Source organism: Carassius auratus, chromosome 12 (assembly GCF_003368295.1).
Source record: "Carassius auratus strain Wakin chromosome 12, ASM336829v1, whole genome shotgun sequence".
In the NCBI taxonomy this organism is placed as follows: domain Eukaryota; kingdom Metazoa; phylum Chordata; class Actinopteri; order Cypriniformes; family Cyprinidae; genus Carassius; species Carassius auratus.
Window position 1 is genome coordinate 14,719,845 of NC_039254.1, and position 18,368 is coordinate 14,738,212.

At 36.9% G+C, this 18,368-nt stretch overlaps 1 protein-coding gene across 37 annotated transcripts in view; it reads left to right on the top strand.

Annotated features, from left to right (window-relative positions):
* The window catches only part of LOC113111932 (ankyrin-3-like), a 159,008-nt gene that overhangs the window by 58,460 nt on the left and 82,180 nt on the right, over positions 1 to 18,368 (top strand). Inside the window, exons 1-2 of one of the 37 annotated variants that reach the window (XM_026277173.1) lie at positions 10,172 to 10,593; positions 10,817 to 10,923. The exons of 35 other annotated variants lie outside the window; for them this stretch is intronic. In XM_026277173.1, the coding sequence (XP_026132958.1) occupies positions 10,903 to 10,923 (21 nt within the window). In that variant the 5' untranslated portion in view covers positions 10,172 to 10,593; positions 10,817 to 10,902. Of the gene's footprint in view, positions 1 to 10,171; positions 10,594 to 10,618; positions 10,722 to 10,816; positions 10,924 to 18,368 lie in introns of those variants that run through there. One more of the 37 variants, XM_026277172.1, reaches the window with a different exon arrangement.

Genomic DNA, 18,368 nt, shown 5'->3' on the forward strand with positions numbered 1-18,368 from the left:
AATTTTCTTTTAGCCCCATAATAGTGTAGTTTCAGTATCCACCAGCAGGGGACTATGCTAACCTGCCAAACCTTGCCCCCTTGATTTAATAGAGTGAGAGAAGGACAAAGAAAGAGAAGCTGAGATACAACGAGACAGAAAGCTGAAGGAAGCAATACAGGAAAAAAAAAATGGGGTTAAGCCTGAAATGGAATTGAGAGTGAAGAGTGAGATTATAAAACAGAGCAAGAGAGAGACGTGAGGCTCTTCTAGGTTCACATATAAATCAGTGAGGACCGAAAGCTCTTACAGCAGTAAAAAGAATCATGATTCATTTCCCAGTGCCGACACAAACACACATGGACAACAGTGTGTAATCGGTCTTCATCTACATGAAATGAAGGGTTGCTGGTGTGTGTTGTATGTAAACAGTGATTAGGTTTTGAGCTGGCACTGCTTGCTCATCACTTCAGCTGGAGACCAGTGTGATAGAGCAGAGACAGAGTACCAAATGATGACACAGAGCTGACCGCAGCTACTTGAGACTTGTTCAATATGTATATTATGTTTTAGTACATTTTGTTATTTTGCAAATTTTTTTTATAATATAAAATGTCGCTGATCCTTTCCCCCAACATTGCTTTACAAAAATGACTTTTATATTGACAGTTGAATGTTGTCCCAATAGTCATCCCCTCTACACATATACATAAATTATAATGAAATAGCAAAATCATTACAATTATTATAAACTGTGTTTAGATTTTTAAAAGTATTATTGATATTTTAATAATAATAGTTTTTATTTGTAGAATTTCTGTTTTCATTTTGTTTGTTTTCTTTTAGTTTCCATTTGAAAATCTATATTATTTTAATGTTTTTTGATTTTATTTTTTACAGTATATCATTTTAACTAACTGTTTTCTTGGCAACTAGGTAAAATATTTTTCCTATATATACAGTATTTTATATATAAGGTTTTTCTCAATTATTAAAAAAAAATATTTGATGGTTTTAGTTAACTGTAATAACCTAGACATTAGTTAATTATAATAACCTAAAATAATAATTTGGTTGTAAAAAAAAAAAAAAAAAAAAAACGTCCATGGACACAATGTTACAGAGTCACCTAAAAAACAAAATATAAAATTGAAATTTCAAAATTATATATATATATATATATATATATATATATATATATATATATATATATATATTTGAAACCAGTAGAAAGTAAAAAGTAGGATTTACTGGTTAATTTGAGATCTTTGGGATCAGATGTTATTCGGTCAGACGCATTGTCTTTATGCAACAGTGCAGATGAGTGTGGTTTTCTGGAGAATGCAGGCATGTTTCTCCAGAGCTCCTGAGAGCCACACACTTTCTGCTGAGCTCTACAAACAACAGGGACAAAGTTTGGCCTTATTTTTTCTTCAGCTCTGGTTTGCTGTTCATCAGCAGACAGGGTGAGTTGGTAAACTCTATGTCCTCCTGAGCAAAGACTTAATTACTCTTCATGTGTCTCATGATTAAACATCATTGAGATCAAATCTGACATATGGAATGATGTCGTATTTATTTGCCATTCAAACAGAATGTGTGTTTTGTCTCAGTTGTTGTCTATGGAACTTTGGAATGTGTTTCTGGACGTTCACTGCGTCCTGCTGTACAGCTCAGCATGGCTGCTCATCAGCATATGTTGAGATTTGGATGCTGATCTCCAGCAGGATGTTCTTGTCTCCACCAGACTTCTTATTAGCTTAACCAGCAAGATTCTGGCTGTGATTGTACTGATCCACCAGTTAAACCACAACCAGATGTACATTTCACAAGGTGTACATTTAATAATAAGGAAGTGCTATGAAAAATCTTGGTTAACAGTACACATTTTTGTTTATATATATATATATATATATATATATATATATATATATATATATATATATATATATATAGACTAACCTTTTAAAATAAAAATATAATAATAGTAATAAATCTTGGATCAGCATGGTCTTCCTGCTGGTTGAAGCTAATCTTTTCAGCAGGGTTTTCCTCCTCATGCTAAGGCAGTAAAGTCATCACTCCTGCTGTGGGGGAGCTCAGATTGACGTAAGAGGGAACAGAGCTGCTGGTCTAATTAATATTTGCTGCCAGTAAGAATGTGTGTGTGTGTGTGTGTGTGTGTGTGTGTGTGATAGGTAAAAGCTGCACTGTACAGAGAGTGCAGAAATATCTCTACCTGACTCTGGTGTCCCAAGAGTGTTCAGATTGTCTTGTTAAAGCACTGCTATGGGCATCACTGTGTCCTGATGGAAATACTGTGTGGACATATACTGTCTTTGTCCTTGAGCTACACACCAATGCATAATGGGCACTTCTGCAGTGATTTTAAGTCTTTTATCTACACTCAACATTCGTTTTTCTTTTTCATTGGAGAAGAAATGTTGAAATTGATACCACCTGATTTATTGCAGGCTGGACGAGAGCGTGTGTGTGTGTGTGTGTCTCTGACCATTGGCGTGTGAAAAATGAAGGCTGTGATTGGGTGCAGAGGGGGCAGTTGAACCGTGAGACACCCATCTGTGAGAACGTGGGTGACTTCCTTACCACACACACAGCTTTGCTCTTGATACTCAATTTATTATATTTTTGCCCTTAGATGTCCTGATGGTTCATAAGACACAAGATCTGTTTAGAGTGTCTGAAATAACACATTTCTGTTGAAATGCATGCTAAATGTCAGTCCTTGTTTTATTCTGTAGGCAACACAAAATAAGCTTGGTTTTGGCTCAGTGAGACAAGAGCTGTCTGAGGGAACAGATCAGTGGGTCTGCAGAGTTAATTATATGCACTATTGAACCACACCAGTTTGAGTGCCATTGAATATACAGGATAAGTGAAAAGAGGAATTCCCTGTGAAGCAGGGTGACCAGAATTGTCATAGGTCAATACAGGATGGAGGGGGGGGGGGGGGGGGGGTTATATAAACGTATAAAAGTTATATAAACTATTACAAACGTCTGGTATTAATACTATTTAGAAGCTAAGCCTACAGGCAAGTATGCAGGTAAATACACCAGGTACAGTAATTATGAGTAAGTATAAAAATTCTAATATTTATCAAACTATAATATATATATCGAAATAAATAAGTGATTCCATAAATAGTCAAATCTCAATACATATATTGGATAAATACAATACAATACAATATTGGATAAAAACACACATTGCAATGTTTTTTTCTGTGATATACTGTATACAATTTATATATATATATATATATATATATATATATATATATATATATATATATATATATATATATATATATATATATATAATTTATATAAAATTATTATGCATATTCAGATATTCAGATATTTTTAATATGTTACGAAAATAAATGTTTTGTGCAAAAGGGACAGGTATGACCAGTTTATCAGCTTGCATCTTTATTGTGCCTGCTACTATGTAAATAATTTTCTTATTCAGCAAGGACACATTTAATGATTAAATGGAAGAAAAGTTACAGTATAAAATATTATGATGTTACAGAAGATGCAATTACATTTTTATATATGAAAATAGAAAACAATAATAGATAATGGTATAAGTGTCACCTTATATTAGCATAATCTTCTTATATTAGTTTATCATCATCCACAATAACGCTACAGTTGACCAATCAGAATCAGACCAATCAGGCAGCTGAACTCCAGCTAACACTGATAAAGCTGACCTAAGGTGTGAGAAAGAAGGCATTGTGAAATGTTCTGAGACATATGGAGTTCATACACTCAGTATGAATAATGCAATGATTTATATTGTGTCAGGTGCTGGTGGACGGCTGTGTTCAGACTACTGGCTAATATGAGCTGACTGCTGTTCATTAGTCCGGGCCAGATCTGCTGGGACGCCTGCCGTCTCCTGAGCTGGAGTTAATGAGCTTTTGTGCCTCAAACGACATTGTCTTCTTATACTGTGCTGCAAGCCAGTCAGGACAGGGATGTTTCGTTAATGATAATCAGTCCTAATGGGCTTCAAATGAGCAAACAGTGGCACTGTACAGCAGCGAAATGATGATGTGAAAAGGTACCAGGTGTCTTCAATATTGAACCTTTTCACAATATTCTAATTTTCTGAGATACTGAATTTGGGATTTTCCTTAGTTGTCAGTTGTAATCATCAAAATGAAAATAAATAAACATTTGATATCATCTGTGTGTAATGAATGAATATACTATACAAGTGTCACTTTTTGAATAGAATTAGTGAAATAAATCAACTTTTTGATGATATTCTAATTATATGACCAGCACCTGTATTCTGACTTTGTATAAAGGAGCAGATATTTTCTATATCTACAAAAAGTGTTTAAAACAGAAAGTATTATTTTTGTAGGAAGATTTGTTGACAATATAGTTGAGAATGGACAGGAAATTATTAGTAGAATGGCCTGCAAAATGGAAATGTATACAATCTTAAAAAAACATAATCAGAATTTAAATATTTAACTGCCTAGAAATTATGCTATGTGAGTTCGGTCTCTACAAAATTAGATTATGAAATATACACAATTTGAATATTTAAATGTAAACTAAAAAAAGTAAAAAATTAAAGTAAACATTTTGTTATAGTCCTCAACACAAATAATAGGAAAGGTCATTAAAATTCATAGATTGTAAGGTGTGGGAAACCTAAACTTTTTTACTTTATGATTTCAAGAACTATTACCTGTAGACATTTATAAACAATTTCCTATTTATGAACTGTAGTTATCTAGTAAACCAAATATTCTGTTATTTATTTATATCTTGGCGGTGTGGTAAACAGTGGTTTTAGATGTGTGTGTTTGTGCTGTTGTTCGGTTCTCTGGAGATCTGTCAGAGCTTTACTCCAGATGTACACTGTGTGTGCAGACCACATCTCACAGAATCATGGGAGTTTGTGTTGTACATATCTAGAAGTTTGAACAGGAGCACAGAGCAGCAGAGGCAGCTGGACTGGCCCACAGATGTGTGTACAAAAAAAATAGATGTTGTTTTTATCTGTTTCTTTTATCTGTGAGTTGGTTGGTGAATACCACCTCAAGTAATGGCACAGAATAACTGTGATACATACAAATCTCTTAATAGCAACCCAAGAGATGAGTCAGTATTGATTGACCTGACCTGGAGAGAGAAACACTTTGCTGTCATCCTAATTAATGTTATCCTACACAGAAAATATCCCGGAAGGCAACATAAGGATGCCATAATTCACTATATGTCACTATTGTTGGATTGTGTATTTACAGTATGCACAAAACTGTGAGACTCAAAAACCACTGGAAGCCCAACATAACCAGCCTGAGAGGTGACTGATTGATTGCCATATTCTGTTATTTTGATTAGATAATCATCAAGTGTTTGTGAGAGTTTAGTGTACATGCAATATCCATGCAATTTCAATGCTATGGCCTTTGTGTAGATATTTGAAGATATTAAAATTTTAAAGCATGACTGTTGAAATGAAATGGTAACACTTTACAATAAGAGTCTATTTGTAACATTAGGATTAATGAAAGCTGGGTAAGTATTGCTCCTTGTTAGAGTATGTTAATTTAAAATTTACTATTATTACATTTGTACATTTGGAAGTTTCTTCTTTTAACATTAGTTAATAAACTATGAACTAACTTTAATGATCAATAATTAATATTCATATTTTTATTCATTTACAAATGATGGTTCAGTTCTGTTTTTCTATTTTTATTTGTATGGAAAAGCACTATTTTAGTTTTCATATTAATTTTAAAAACTATCAGTTAATTAATCGGTATCGGCCAGTGTGGTCCAACCTAGCTATCGGTATTGGTAAAATCCACTAACAGTCTGTAATAGCATATGCATAACATATGTCATGTTATTGTTCTGCATCATCAACAATTTCCAATGATCATCATGGCAGCCACTGGTTAAAGAATTGGAAAACATTTTGTGGCCATGTTCAGTGAAATTCTAAGGTATTTTTAAGTCCCAAGGGATTTTTATTGACCCTCGTGTTGTCTTCTTTGTCTTTGTGACCCACAGAGCATTTAATTATTTCCAAAAATGCTATTTTATGTTATCAAAATGGACTAAAACTTACCGACTTTGCTCACACATAGGCAAAACAACTTCCCTGTCACACTTTATTTTAAGGTCCAATTCTCCTATTAACAAACCATTAAATTTAACTTTTGTCTCAATAAACTCCTAATTTGATACTTACTAATATATAACTATTAATTAATAATTAACTTAGAATAATAGTTAGGGGTCCAAAGTTTAATGCAAAGAAAGAAGACGTGGTTTCAGTAACCGCAGTTAGTGTTGAAGCAGTGTTGTTATTAATTGAAGTATTTGCTATTGACTGTTCAAATGCAGAGCTTTGTGCATTGTGTATGTGAGAGAGAAAGAGAGAGAGAGAGAGAGAGAGAGAGAGTCACATTGGAGTCAGCTGTCTTAACCGTCTGTGGCTTATACGTGCTTCATCACTAGCTGCGTTTCCACTGTCGGGCCAAAAGACTAAACTTGTCGGAAGGGGGGACTTTGTAGAAAATTACACATTTGAGAGAGGTGGGGCATAGAGGTCCGTATTTGTACAGTATTTAGATTTTTTTATTTTTTTACTTTATAGCATCTCAACATATTGTGTTACACCAAATACACAAAATAATGATCTTTAAAAAAGCATCTTTAAGATAGTAGTTAAAGTTAGGTATTAGGTAGGATTAGGGATGTAGAATATGGTCATGCAGAATAAGTGCTTTATAAATACTTATAAACAGCCAGCCAATATTTCAATAATAAGCATGCTGAGCAACTAGTTAATAGTCAGAATTGGTCACTATACTAAAGTGTTACCTACTTCCCCCAAAAAAGGAATTATTTTTCCCCAAACTTGTGGAGTTCCTTTCACTTCTTTTGTTTCTAGTCAGAAATGATCAGCTATGTTTGGTGATATACTGTACCTTGACTAAATATTTACAGTAAAAGCAATTTTTAAATGGTCATTTGTTGACTTGTAACACCAAATTAGGTTAAGGATTTTCAGTACAGCACCAGGATTAAAAGATTTTGGAAACTTTTTATTATGTTCTCCTTATTTACTTTCAGTACTATTTAGAGAACAATTGTGCAACTTTTTGTTTTTGTTTTAACCTTGTTTCACATTTTTAGTACTAAAATAGAAAATTTCCAACACACTCTCATGGCAATTTTACTTTTTGGCAAATAGTTTTTTGGTGACATGGCTAATTAGTATAAATTTGTCTGATCTCATTTGTACATTTTTGTACTCTCTTTTTACTGACGGTTAGGTTAACTTGTGGACCATCTTGCATGTATTTTCATACAAATCAAAACATATTTATTCAAATGAAATCCCCATCTTGTAGGATTTCTCATGAAATCTTGTTGGAAAATTCATTCTAAAAATATAAAAAATTGTAACAATAATAATCTAAACAAAGTGTTAAAAATTATTATAAACAATTGTAATAATTGACCGTTCGGAAAGATCTGCCCTCCTTAATTACTGTTGCTTTCCCCGACAAACAATGCTGCTCTCACACTACACACCATGTTCTCACGCAGTACAAAATACATCGCAGAGCAAAGAGGAAACTGACAACAGGAGACCAACAAGACAGAGCAGGTTACTTCTGATATGAAACAAGGTCTCAAATTTTGTCATTTGTAAAGAAATTTACTTATTTATTTATTTATTGCAACTGCAGAACACATTTTTCAAGTTTAAGTCCACCGAAGTTAATCTACTGTCCTGTCTGATTTGTGGTTTAGGCTAGAAGGGATACAGCCGCGACTACTGGGCATGCACATTTAATGTTACATATTTTCAGAGCCAACAATATAATGTGAAACCTATGAAAATGGTTTTAAAAAGCAAAGGGCATCATAGTTTCATCACTTTACAGTGTCCCAATGACTGTCTTTTTGCAGTAAAGGACTTGTCATAGTTTAATGAGTGGGAAGATGACATGAAGAGGTAAGCTGCACTGAAACTGATAAGCGCAAATGTGCATATACAGCTCCCGATCAGGGAAAAGTTCAATGGATTTTGTCCACAGAATGATAAGAACACACATTTTCAACAAATCATTTTAGTATTTCATACTCTAAAGCACTGATTTCTGATACGCAAAACAAGTACTTTAAAGGAATTTAGCTTAACCTAGCATATTACTATTACTGTGGCAGCCAATAACAGCACAGCTAAATCCTCTGCACATATTTATATTTAGTTATACTGAAATATTTTCAATTCAGTCAATCCTTTTTACTCCGTTTTAACATGGATTTCTATGGAGACCGGGTGTAGATGTCGGGGCAACATGGCGGATATCAGCAGCGTCAGTCCAGCTCTTTGCGAATAGTCCGTTATTGTGTAAACATTTTTATTTTCATCAGACTGAATAAAAGGGACATAGTTCTCCTGTGAAATGCGTGCATGTTTAAAGACAAACTAATTAAACTGGTGAACTTGTAAAATTTCTTTAAGAAAGTTTGTTTTCTAAAATAAACACTTAATATTCTGTTTAAGAATAAACTAATTCCTTTTCTGGTGCTATTGCTAAAAACACACAGCATGCGCGAATGAATTTAGCTATCAGTGGGCAATTCATTCTTCATTAATTCCCCCCAAGATCAAGTTTGACTTCCTGCTCATTTTTATTCGTGTCCTAAGGGTCACTGTGAACAAACTTCTCGAGTGCTGGTGTTTGAAGTGGAGGGACTGAAGGGGACAGAGTGTACTCACTGAGGAGGACAACTGATTGTCTAGACTGATAAAGCCTTCTTTCTAAACATTGACCACTAATTGTCTAAATGGAAGGAGTGGAAATGGAGAAGTCTTGACAGGATGTGCTCCTTCAAAGAGACAGAGAGTAAGAGATGAATCTTAGCAGATGTATATATATATACACGTAACCACACACTCATGATTCCAGAGTTCAGAAATGATTGGTTATACAGAAACATAGATATGCTGGTGTGGCAAATCACGTCTTCTCATACTCTGTGTTTGTGTGAAGGCGAATTTGATTTCAGGGCTCACGTCCCCTCTGCAGTCAGGGTTGGGTTACTATGGCAACACTGCACTACTGAGGAGATGTATAGATCCTCAACTTGCGTCCCATTGTATTCAAGCATGTGTTTTTTGCGGTCAGTGTTCAGTAAACACAAACATGGGCATCTTTCTATTTTTGTGAAAATACTTTCTCTTATCAAGCTTACTTGTAGAGACCAATATAATAGCACCAAGTGGCAACACTGTGGCTCTGTTGCTGTGTCAAAACATGGCCGCGTTTTTGTTGTTGTTGTTGTTTTGTTTTTTTTGCGAGAATCCAGTCCACCTGACACAGGAACACTGGCTGAACCAATGGTGTTAGTTTGGGGGCGGGTCTCTCTGTTTGCTTTACGAAAGGCAGACCACGAGTGTTCAGGAAAATGTGCTTGTTAAGTGATAAAAGGATTGAGTATTATTTTTATCTGGAGTGATAATTACTGTAAGTTATTTTGCAAATTATAACCATTGTATTTATACTTTAAAGATTTGGTAATGAATAGAAAGTTTGAAGGATCAACATTTATGTTGTTTATAACAAACAACATAACTAAGATTTGTAACATTATAAATATCTTCACTCTCACTTTTGATCAATATAATGAGTCCTTGCTGAATACAAATATTTATTTATTTATTTTAATAACTGATCCCAGACTTTTCACTCTCAGAAGATACAGAACTGTCGATGAGGTGATATGTGCACTTTAGGTATTAATGTGTATTTTTTAAGTACTAATATATTCCCTTAACCTTTACAGTTTGTGGTTTGTGGTGAGTTTTTTGACATTTCCTGTGCACAAATGACACACTTCACAATGTACATTGTTTTCAAAGATGTTTCTTTTTTTTGACAGTTTGATGTTATAGCTAGTCTCAAGCTGCGATTAGATGAGGCTAGTTCAAATTTCCACAGTGAATTACTGTCGGTGGCCTTGCTTCAATTCATGGGATGGGCGACTGGAAGGGCACGAGGGTAGGAATGTGTGTGTGTGTGTGTGTGTGTGGTAAGGGGGGCTGCCTGGTGCCGGTGGTGTAATGTTGCTGATGCGGACAGAGACTGCTGCAACCTCCCAGAGCACTGCGAGCAAGAGAGAGAGATAGAGGACGGGCAAACTAGTCCAGTCTAGTCTAGAGGCACTGAGGTGCTGATTGACAGAGCCAGGATCAGGGCAACACCGCAGGCGCACATAATACCTGGGGAAATGCCCCCAAATCCCCCTTAAGCTGGGCTGCTGTACTCCAGCATGGCTGACTGGCTCCTAACAGTAGCGGCGGGTTGAGTTGTGCTGAATCTGGCTGCATGTGCCGGGGTATTTGTGCCGTGGCGGGAACAGGAGGGGGGTGCGTAAAAAGAGCTGATAAGCAGAATGACAATAAGACTCGCGCAGGACAGATTCCAGTCGGGGAGGCCTGTCACACGGAGGGGCCCGCTGCTATTTCGGTCCACCAGATCATGATTACACTCAGCCAGGAGAGAGAACACTAGTGTCTACAAATATGGTAAGTGCCGTCCCATCCGAGAAAGTATGCAGAGCTGGTTGGAGCAGAGGGTGACAGCTGGGAATGGCTAATAGTGCTAACGTCCCGCATCCGTACTGATGATAAAGTGGATTTGTGCGGCACGTAGGGTACAGTAATGCTTCTGGACTGCGTCCAGGAGCGTCTTAACTTCCTTTTTACATAATCGTAGTATCTCAAAGTTAACAAGGACATGTGTTTTCAGCTTTAATGCACCTCCGGAGTGGCCGATTCCAAACTCTAGCTCATTGATTACCGGGACTGTTCAGGACTGCAGGGGCGAACGTTGCAATGGAGGACGGGATAGAACCAGTAAGTGCTTCCACTTTGAAACACTGTAAAAGGCTGAAGCTGGTGGGTTTGTTCTTGTTTGGGGTTGGTGAGTGCGATGGGAGGTTTGGCTGAGTGCGGATGGTGTGGTGTTTAGGGGGCATGGTTGATGTGTAGTGGTGCATTGCTCGAAAGGGCTCTGGTTTCATCTGACATTGCAGCAGGAAGGCAGTGGGATACGTTGTGCTTTGCAAGCTTGTGAGCTCTGCTGGGGTGCAGAAGCTGAATTTTGCATGTTGTCCGGTTTGTTGGAGTGTGGATCGGATTGTGCGTCAGGTTCTGTTCAGCTGTCATGGCATGTAATAGACTGACTAACCTGATGTTCTTTGGTAGGGGCTGACCGATACGGACGTTTAAATGATGGATGCACACTAATATTTACTTAAAACATTGCTTTTTTATCAAAACCAAAATATATGATCATGTGTTGTTATATAAATTCCAAGAATTTATATAATTTATATTCCAAGAAACAAGTTGTGTGACCTAGTGCAAACTTTGATGCAGATTTCTATGGTCACGTTTCTGTAAAATATTATACTATCACAAAACTGTATATTAAAAAGTAGGAAAAGACATCATAAAGAGACAGTGTCATGGTTAATAAGCCTTAAAATATCAGATAATTTGATATTTTTATGATAAGACAAAACAAATGTCATGTGGTGCAACTCCCCAGAATCCAATGATAATTATGAATTAATTATGCATGGGGAAAAAAAGCTTTTTACCTTATAAAGTGAATTTGAGCACACTGAAAATAATGTGTACACTCACATCAAATATGTTATTGCTTTTTTACTTGATGGTTACACCACATGACATCTTAAGAATCATTACGTAAACTTAGTTTTTAACCATATGGAATAAACAGGAATACAAAAAGTAAAATTTAAAACACTTTTATTTTTCATTTTAAATGGTTACTTGACGGTTACACCACATGACATCTTAAGAATCATTACATAAACTTTTCTTTTAATCATATGTATTCAACAGGAATGGAAACATTTTTATTAGATTTTTAAACAAAACCTTTTCTTTTGTATGTCATTCACCCTAATGCCAGTAATCTCGAAATAACCAAACATTTAGTCTGTCACTACTCTGGCACTCGTGTGTTTTCACAGTTGTCAGTTGTTTTCCTGTTTTGTTGTTCTGCAGTTGTCAGTGTGAACTAACTTTGTAGGCTGCTCTCCCACGGTTTGGCCTATATGAGGATTTCCTCAAAGCATTTACAGTAAGGATTTGCCCAAGATCATGTAACATGGAATCATGTCTTATAGTAGTGCATCTGCTTATAATAATGTTCTCAACAGCTGCTTAATGCCTCAAACGTTGTCTGAGAGGAATACTGGCTTTAGTATACAGTCATCTATTTTCATCTATTTCAACTGGCAAAAGGCACAGTATTGTGGCTTTTGTAAACATTGTGGCATTAATACAGTATACCGGATTCACCAGTACACTTTATTTCAAAAATGTGATTTCAGTATCAATGGATTTGAAAGAGACAGCCATTAGGAAACATTGAGACACTCTCGACTTGTGCCACCAAAGCTGAATTTTCAGCAGCCATTAGGCTTCAGTTTCACATGATTTTTCAGAAGCCATTCTAATATGCAGCATCATATACAGTAAATAAGTATAAACCCTTTTTAAAGAAAAGATGGCCTGATTCTGTTTGGGCAGTGGGATGTGAACACCTACACCTTTATTTTCATTCTCCATGCTTGATGAGATTTGAATGTGCTAACGCTTTATGGTCAGAAAGCATGACACAGGACGCCGTTTCATTCTGCAGTCCTGCTCTATCTGCACTCCACACTGAAGAGCGTGAGGAATGAGGACAGATACATCACACACTCCGCTCTCTTCATGCATGCGCTGCAATAGTGTGTGTGTGCAGTGTCAATTGACAGATTTACTCTATGGCCTCCCTGCAGACAGCTCCCATTATAAAGACAAACAACGATGTGTGTGTGTGTGTATGTGCTCGTCCAACTCTTTTGTTGCTGCAAAGTGAACATTCTTGACTCGATAACTGCATAATCTCCAGTAATTTTGTTACATGTTTTGCTTGTCATATGGATTAAGTGGGCGGCTGCATACAGATCATGGCTTGTACTTGTTTTATGTACTGATTTACAAGGAATCCAGACTAATCATGTTTCAAAGAACACAATGTTCTCAAAGATCTGCAACATCAATGTTTATATAATCTCAGTACATTTAGCATGAATGTGTTTAACATAAATTTTCAAGGTTTCATTGCTTAACATGTGTTGACTTGCATTAATATAGACTTTTTACATTTTCTGAAGACAATGTGTGTTCTTGCTATTGCATGCTGCAGGGGATTATGGTTACACAGAGGTCCTAATCAAAAGATTAAAACATTTTTTTTCTATAAATCTGTTGTTATATGATAAAAATGTTTAAGATTTTTGAATAACATTAATTTTAATAGATTAACCTAATTCATAGCTTAATTTTGACATTTGTTAAGGCATAATGTAAAAATCGTATTGTGGCGATCTGTTATAAATTAATATTTTTTTATATTATTAATAATTATTAACATAATTTAGCATTGATTGAATATTTTATTATATATATATATATATATATATATATATATATATATATATATATATATATATATATATATATATATATTAGTATTAATTGTTATCAATTTAATTAATAATTACTTATTTACACATTTATTATTAATAATAATTATATTAATAATAGGGCTGTTAAGCGATTAATTTTTTTTCTAATTAATTACATGATGTGGTGATTAATTAATCTAATCGCACATCGAATTTGGAGAAATTACTCTGAAAAGATCATTTAAAGTCATTGTTGTGCAAAGCATCAAACAGAGATTAAAACAAGTAGGTTCAGCAATATTCAGCATATTTTGTATGATAAAATGTATTACTTATACTCTTTTGGAACATGTGAGCAAATGATGACAGAATTGTCCTTTTTGATAGAGTGAACTATAATTTCAATAATTTATTTTCTTAATTTGATTATTATTTCTATGGAAATATGAAATTATTTCTTTAATGAAATGATACTCTAAATAATAAACTAAAACCCAGTAGGTGGTGGTACAGTAAATGTCTTAATGATTAAGTCATTGAGTCATTTATTATTTATTATTGCTTGGGGATGAACAGTTCTAATTTATCTGTATATTTTGGTTGGCAAAATTGAGCAAAAAAGACAACATTGTGTCTAAAATAACATAATATTAACTTCTTAATGAACTGTTGTATAAGATGAGTATCACATTTGCACTCGTGTGATATTGCATTTAGCCTACAGCTCGTGTGATATTTCTTAACTATGAGATGTAAATATGAGACAAAATTTCAATATTTCCTATATCTTGAATTTTAGGGATATTCTAGGCTCCGTCACGCAGTAAATTGTTGCCCTGCCTCATATTAGTCCTCAGTTAACTGTATGAAATGGTAGATGATCCACTTAGGTCTGGGGTGGGGCAAGTGCATTAAATGCGTTAATCATTTTAAACAGTTCATTCCCACAGATTTTGCAGATTAAGTAATAAACAGTTTTAAATTCCTTTAAAGCTGCAGTAACTTTTGTAAAAATATATTTTTTTACATATTTGTTAAACCTGTCATTATGTCCTGACAGTAGAATATGAGACAGATAATCTGTGAAAAAATCAAGCTCCTCTGGCTCCTCCCAGTGGTCCTATTGCCATTTGCAGTTACGGACCGCTCTCGGTAAAAAACAACCAATCAGAGCTGCGGTCCGTAACTTTGTTTGTGTTCAAAATGTAGAAAAATGTATATAATAAGCGAGTACACCATGAATCCGTTTTCCAAACTGTGTTTTTAGCTTGTCCTGAATCACTAGGGTACACCTATAATAAGTGTTTATATTCGGACTATTTTAGATTGCTTCTGGGGTACCGCCGCGGAGTAACCCAGTACCTTTGTGATTCTTCATAGACATAAACAGAGAGTAGTAGTTCCGGCTACAATGTTCTTCCGCAAGATGCAAGCAGTTCTGTTTATTAACCGCTAGAGCGTCAAAAGTTCCCTACCGCAGCTTTAAAGTTGACATGAAATGCAAATTCACCTCATCTATTTTCTAAAGGCATGTTATAGATGTTATTGTGAAAGATTTGCAATTTTACATATGCATATTTTTCATTTGAATTTTTTGTTTACCTCTTTAATTCACTATTAAAAATGGTCTTCTCTCAAAAGTAATAGTGCTGCTTGACCAGCTAGATAAAATACCAAACACCAACAACATAAAAAAAACCCGAATAATTGTGCAGGAGCATCATAACACTGGCAAATTAGCATTAGAGATCTGTGTATGAGGCTTACTAACTGGCTGTAACTGGCCTTTTGTGGGAGTGTGTTAGCATGTGTGTTCCTGTAATGCTTGCGCTTGGCTTCTGCTAGTGCTGGCTGATGATCAGTCATGATAAAGCCCATATCCAGTCATTGCTGGGCTGTGGGACGGGACATTGCCTCACTCTGATGATCTGAGCTGTCTGTCAACCACAGCGGCAGGACAGAGCTTGCTTTATTGTGTTTCGGCTTCTCAAGTTCATTTCACCTTTTGGTCCTTTAGAAATGAAGGTGGCTTCTTTGTAGTTATGCATCGATTGAGTTCCATGTTCTTCCTAAGAAAAATCTTGTTTTCTAAATCTATACATGGGACCGTGATTGCCATTCCTTGCCAGGGTATTGAACTAATCATTTTGTATTGAGTTTTACTTAAACTCCACAGAATGCTGCATGGCACCCACAGCTAAATCAATGAGCGACGGCCGAGCTGGTGTCAGATGAAACCGTTGTCTCCTGTAGCTAGAGCTGGGGAATATACAGTAGCTTAGATTTATTTATGACTTTTGACAATAATTTAATTTATTAACTTTGTAACTGAATATACGACCAGGAACAAAATGACTGAACATCAGTATTTCTTTGTTGAAATTGCAGTATTTCATTGTTTAACTAAATAACTAAAACTAAAATTGAAAGTAAATTGATAAAAATAGACATATTATCATAAAACACAACAATATTGCTACATCTAAAAATGTAAAATCTAAATAATGAGAAATATAAAATTCAAAACAAAAAACATTGAAATACAGTGATTTTTTTTTTCTTCACAAAACTGGCCCATGCAATAAACATTTCTGAGTGCTGATGCAAATGAAGCATTGAGTCAGTTATAAAATAAAATAATAAAAATGGACAGATGACAACTGTAACTGTAATTTCAGTTAATCTTAATGGCTAAATTAAAAAAAATTATATATTGCACTGTTTATGATGCTGCCTCGTTTTATATGGCCTGCAAAGTTCTAACTATATTAATTATTCAGTTTATATTGAAGATAAAAGAAAAAGACTTCATTCAGGTTTTATTGAGGCCTTTCCAGAACACACTGTGTGCTGGTAATACAGAGAGAGAGAGAGAGAGGGAGGGAGGGAGGCAGACAGAGAGAGATGTTCAAAGGAAACTCCCACACACTGCAGAGGTTGAGCCCACATTACACAGAGCATGACATTTCTACATGCTAGAGTATCTAGACAGAAGCCAGGGACTGATATTGCTAGAAGAAGTGAAAGACTCAAAGTGTATGAAATAATTACTGGTTAAACCGTATGAAATATTAACAACCTTATTTATAGTTTGTTTGTGTACATTTCAAAGATTTACAAATTATTTATATAAAGGTGAAGTGTATACGCTCCCCTTACCTGCTATTGTTTAAACTAACAGATAGCCACGCCCCAAACTTCACACCAAGCCAGTGTTGCTATGATGTTCAAACAAACGAGCAACAGCTTGATAGTCTTTTTAATTGATGATTCCATCAAAAAACGCTTAAAAAAAGTCACAATACGCTGCCGGAAGGAACACGGAGCCGAGGATAATCAAAATAGTCTTTATTAATCCAATACAGGAGTAAATCTAACAGGGAGACCAGGAGGAAGACACATGTATGGAACTGGTAGACCCGACAAAACTGAACTGAAAAGACATTGCCTATAAAGACACACCTGGGAACTAATCAACAATCAAGGAGACAGAAACTGGGTCACAGGGAAAAAACACACACAAGTCCAAGTTCTGATATTTTGCACCCCCCCCCCCCCCACCCGGAAGGTATGTCCACGCACTATAGGCAGCAAGAGGAAGAGACGGGAGTGGGAACTTGGGAGGAGGCTCCGGTGGACGGTGGACCCAAAGTGGAGCTGATGGTGGGAGGAGCCATGGAGGAGGAATGGCTGCCGACTCCAGGGGGTTGACCAACAGTGCTGGAACAGGTGGAGCCCTAGGCGGAGTCGGAGAGCCAACGAGCTAGGGGAATGCCGAGGATCCGCGGGGTCAGGGTGGAGCCAAGGGTTCTGGCAGCCGAGGTGGAGATCCAGAGAAAGGCTGTGGAGCTAGGGTGAGTGAGGGTCAAGGTGGAGTTGAGGGGATGAAGGAGCCTGAGGGAGCCTGAGGGAAGAGGCGAAGCCAGAGGAGTGGAGTCCCGAGGTGCAGGATGGTCAACTCCAGACCAAGGCAGAGCCAGAGGGATGAGGGAACCAGGTAGAGCTGGCGGATCGATGGTTGACCGTTGAGGCGAGGGAGCTACGAGCTAAGGTGGAGCCGTTGTGACCACGGGCCAAGGCGGAGTGCGGGCCTTGGAGGCTGGAGGTGGAGGTTAGGGAGACTTCGACCATGGTGACACTGGAGGATGGGAGTTCCACGGGGCTCGCACCGCATAGATGGTGGGCTGAGGGTGAGCAGAGGGGCTGCCAAATGACAGCGGTGGAGGAGGCAGGAGTGGGTGTGATTGGGGACATTTTGGAGGAGCGGCTACAGGAGGGCACATTCTAGGAGCTGGCACTGGAGGATACATTCTAGGAGCTGGCACTGGAGAACACTTTCTAGGAATGGGCACTGGAGGATTGTAAGCCCCCTCAGGGCTGGACGAGGAAACCAAGGAAGAAGAAGGGCTGGACGGGACCAGCGGAGATGACGGAGAGAGGAGAAGGGGCAGTTCAATTTCCAGTTCCGATTCCCAGTCTATAAGATCTACATCCTCATTTTGGCGCTCCATATTCAGCTCACCCTCAGCCGCAATGCAGGGGGCAGAGCTCCGCTCCACTCTCACACCGTCCGTGGCTCTCTCGCTTGTTGTGGGCACTGTAGCCGGCTTTCGCACCTGGTCTGACGGGTTGGGCTCTGGCTCTCTGTCATCGGTGAGTTTGGGCTTATGGTCTGTATCGTGGGGAGATGGTGGCCTGGGCTATGGGTCGGGAGTGGCACTGGCGATCTATCCCTAGTAACAGGTAGGGAACAGAGATCCATGTCTCACCAGTGTCCACTCCACAAAGGCGGCAAAATTATGTTCTGAC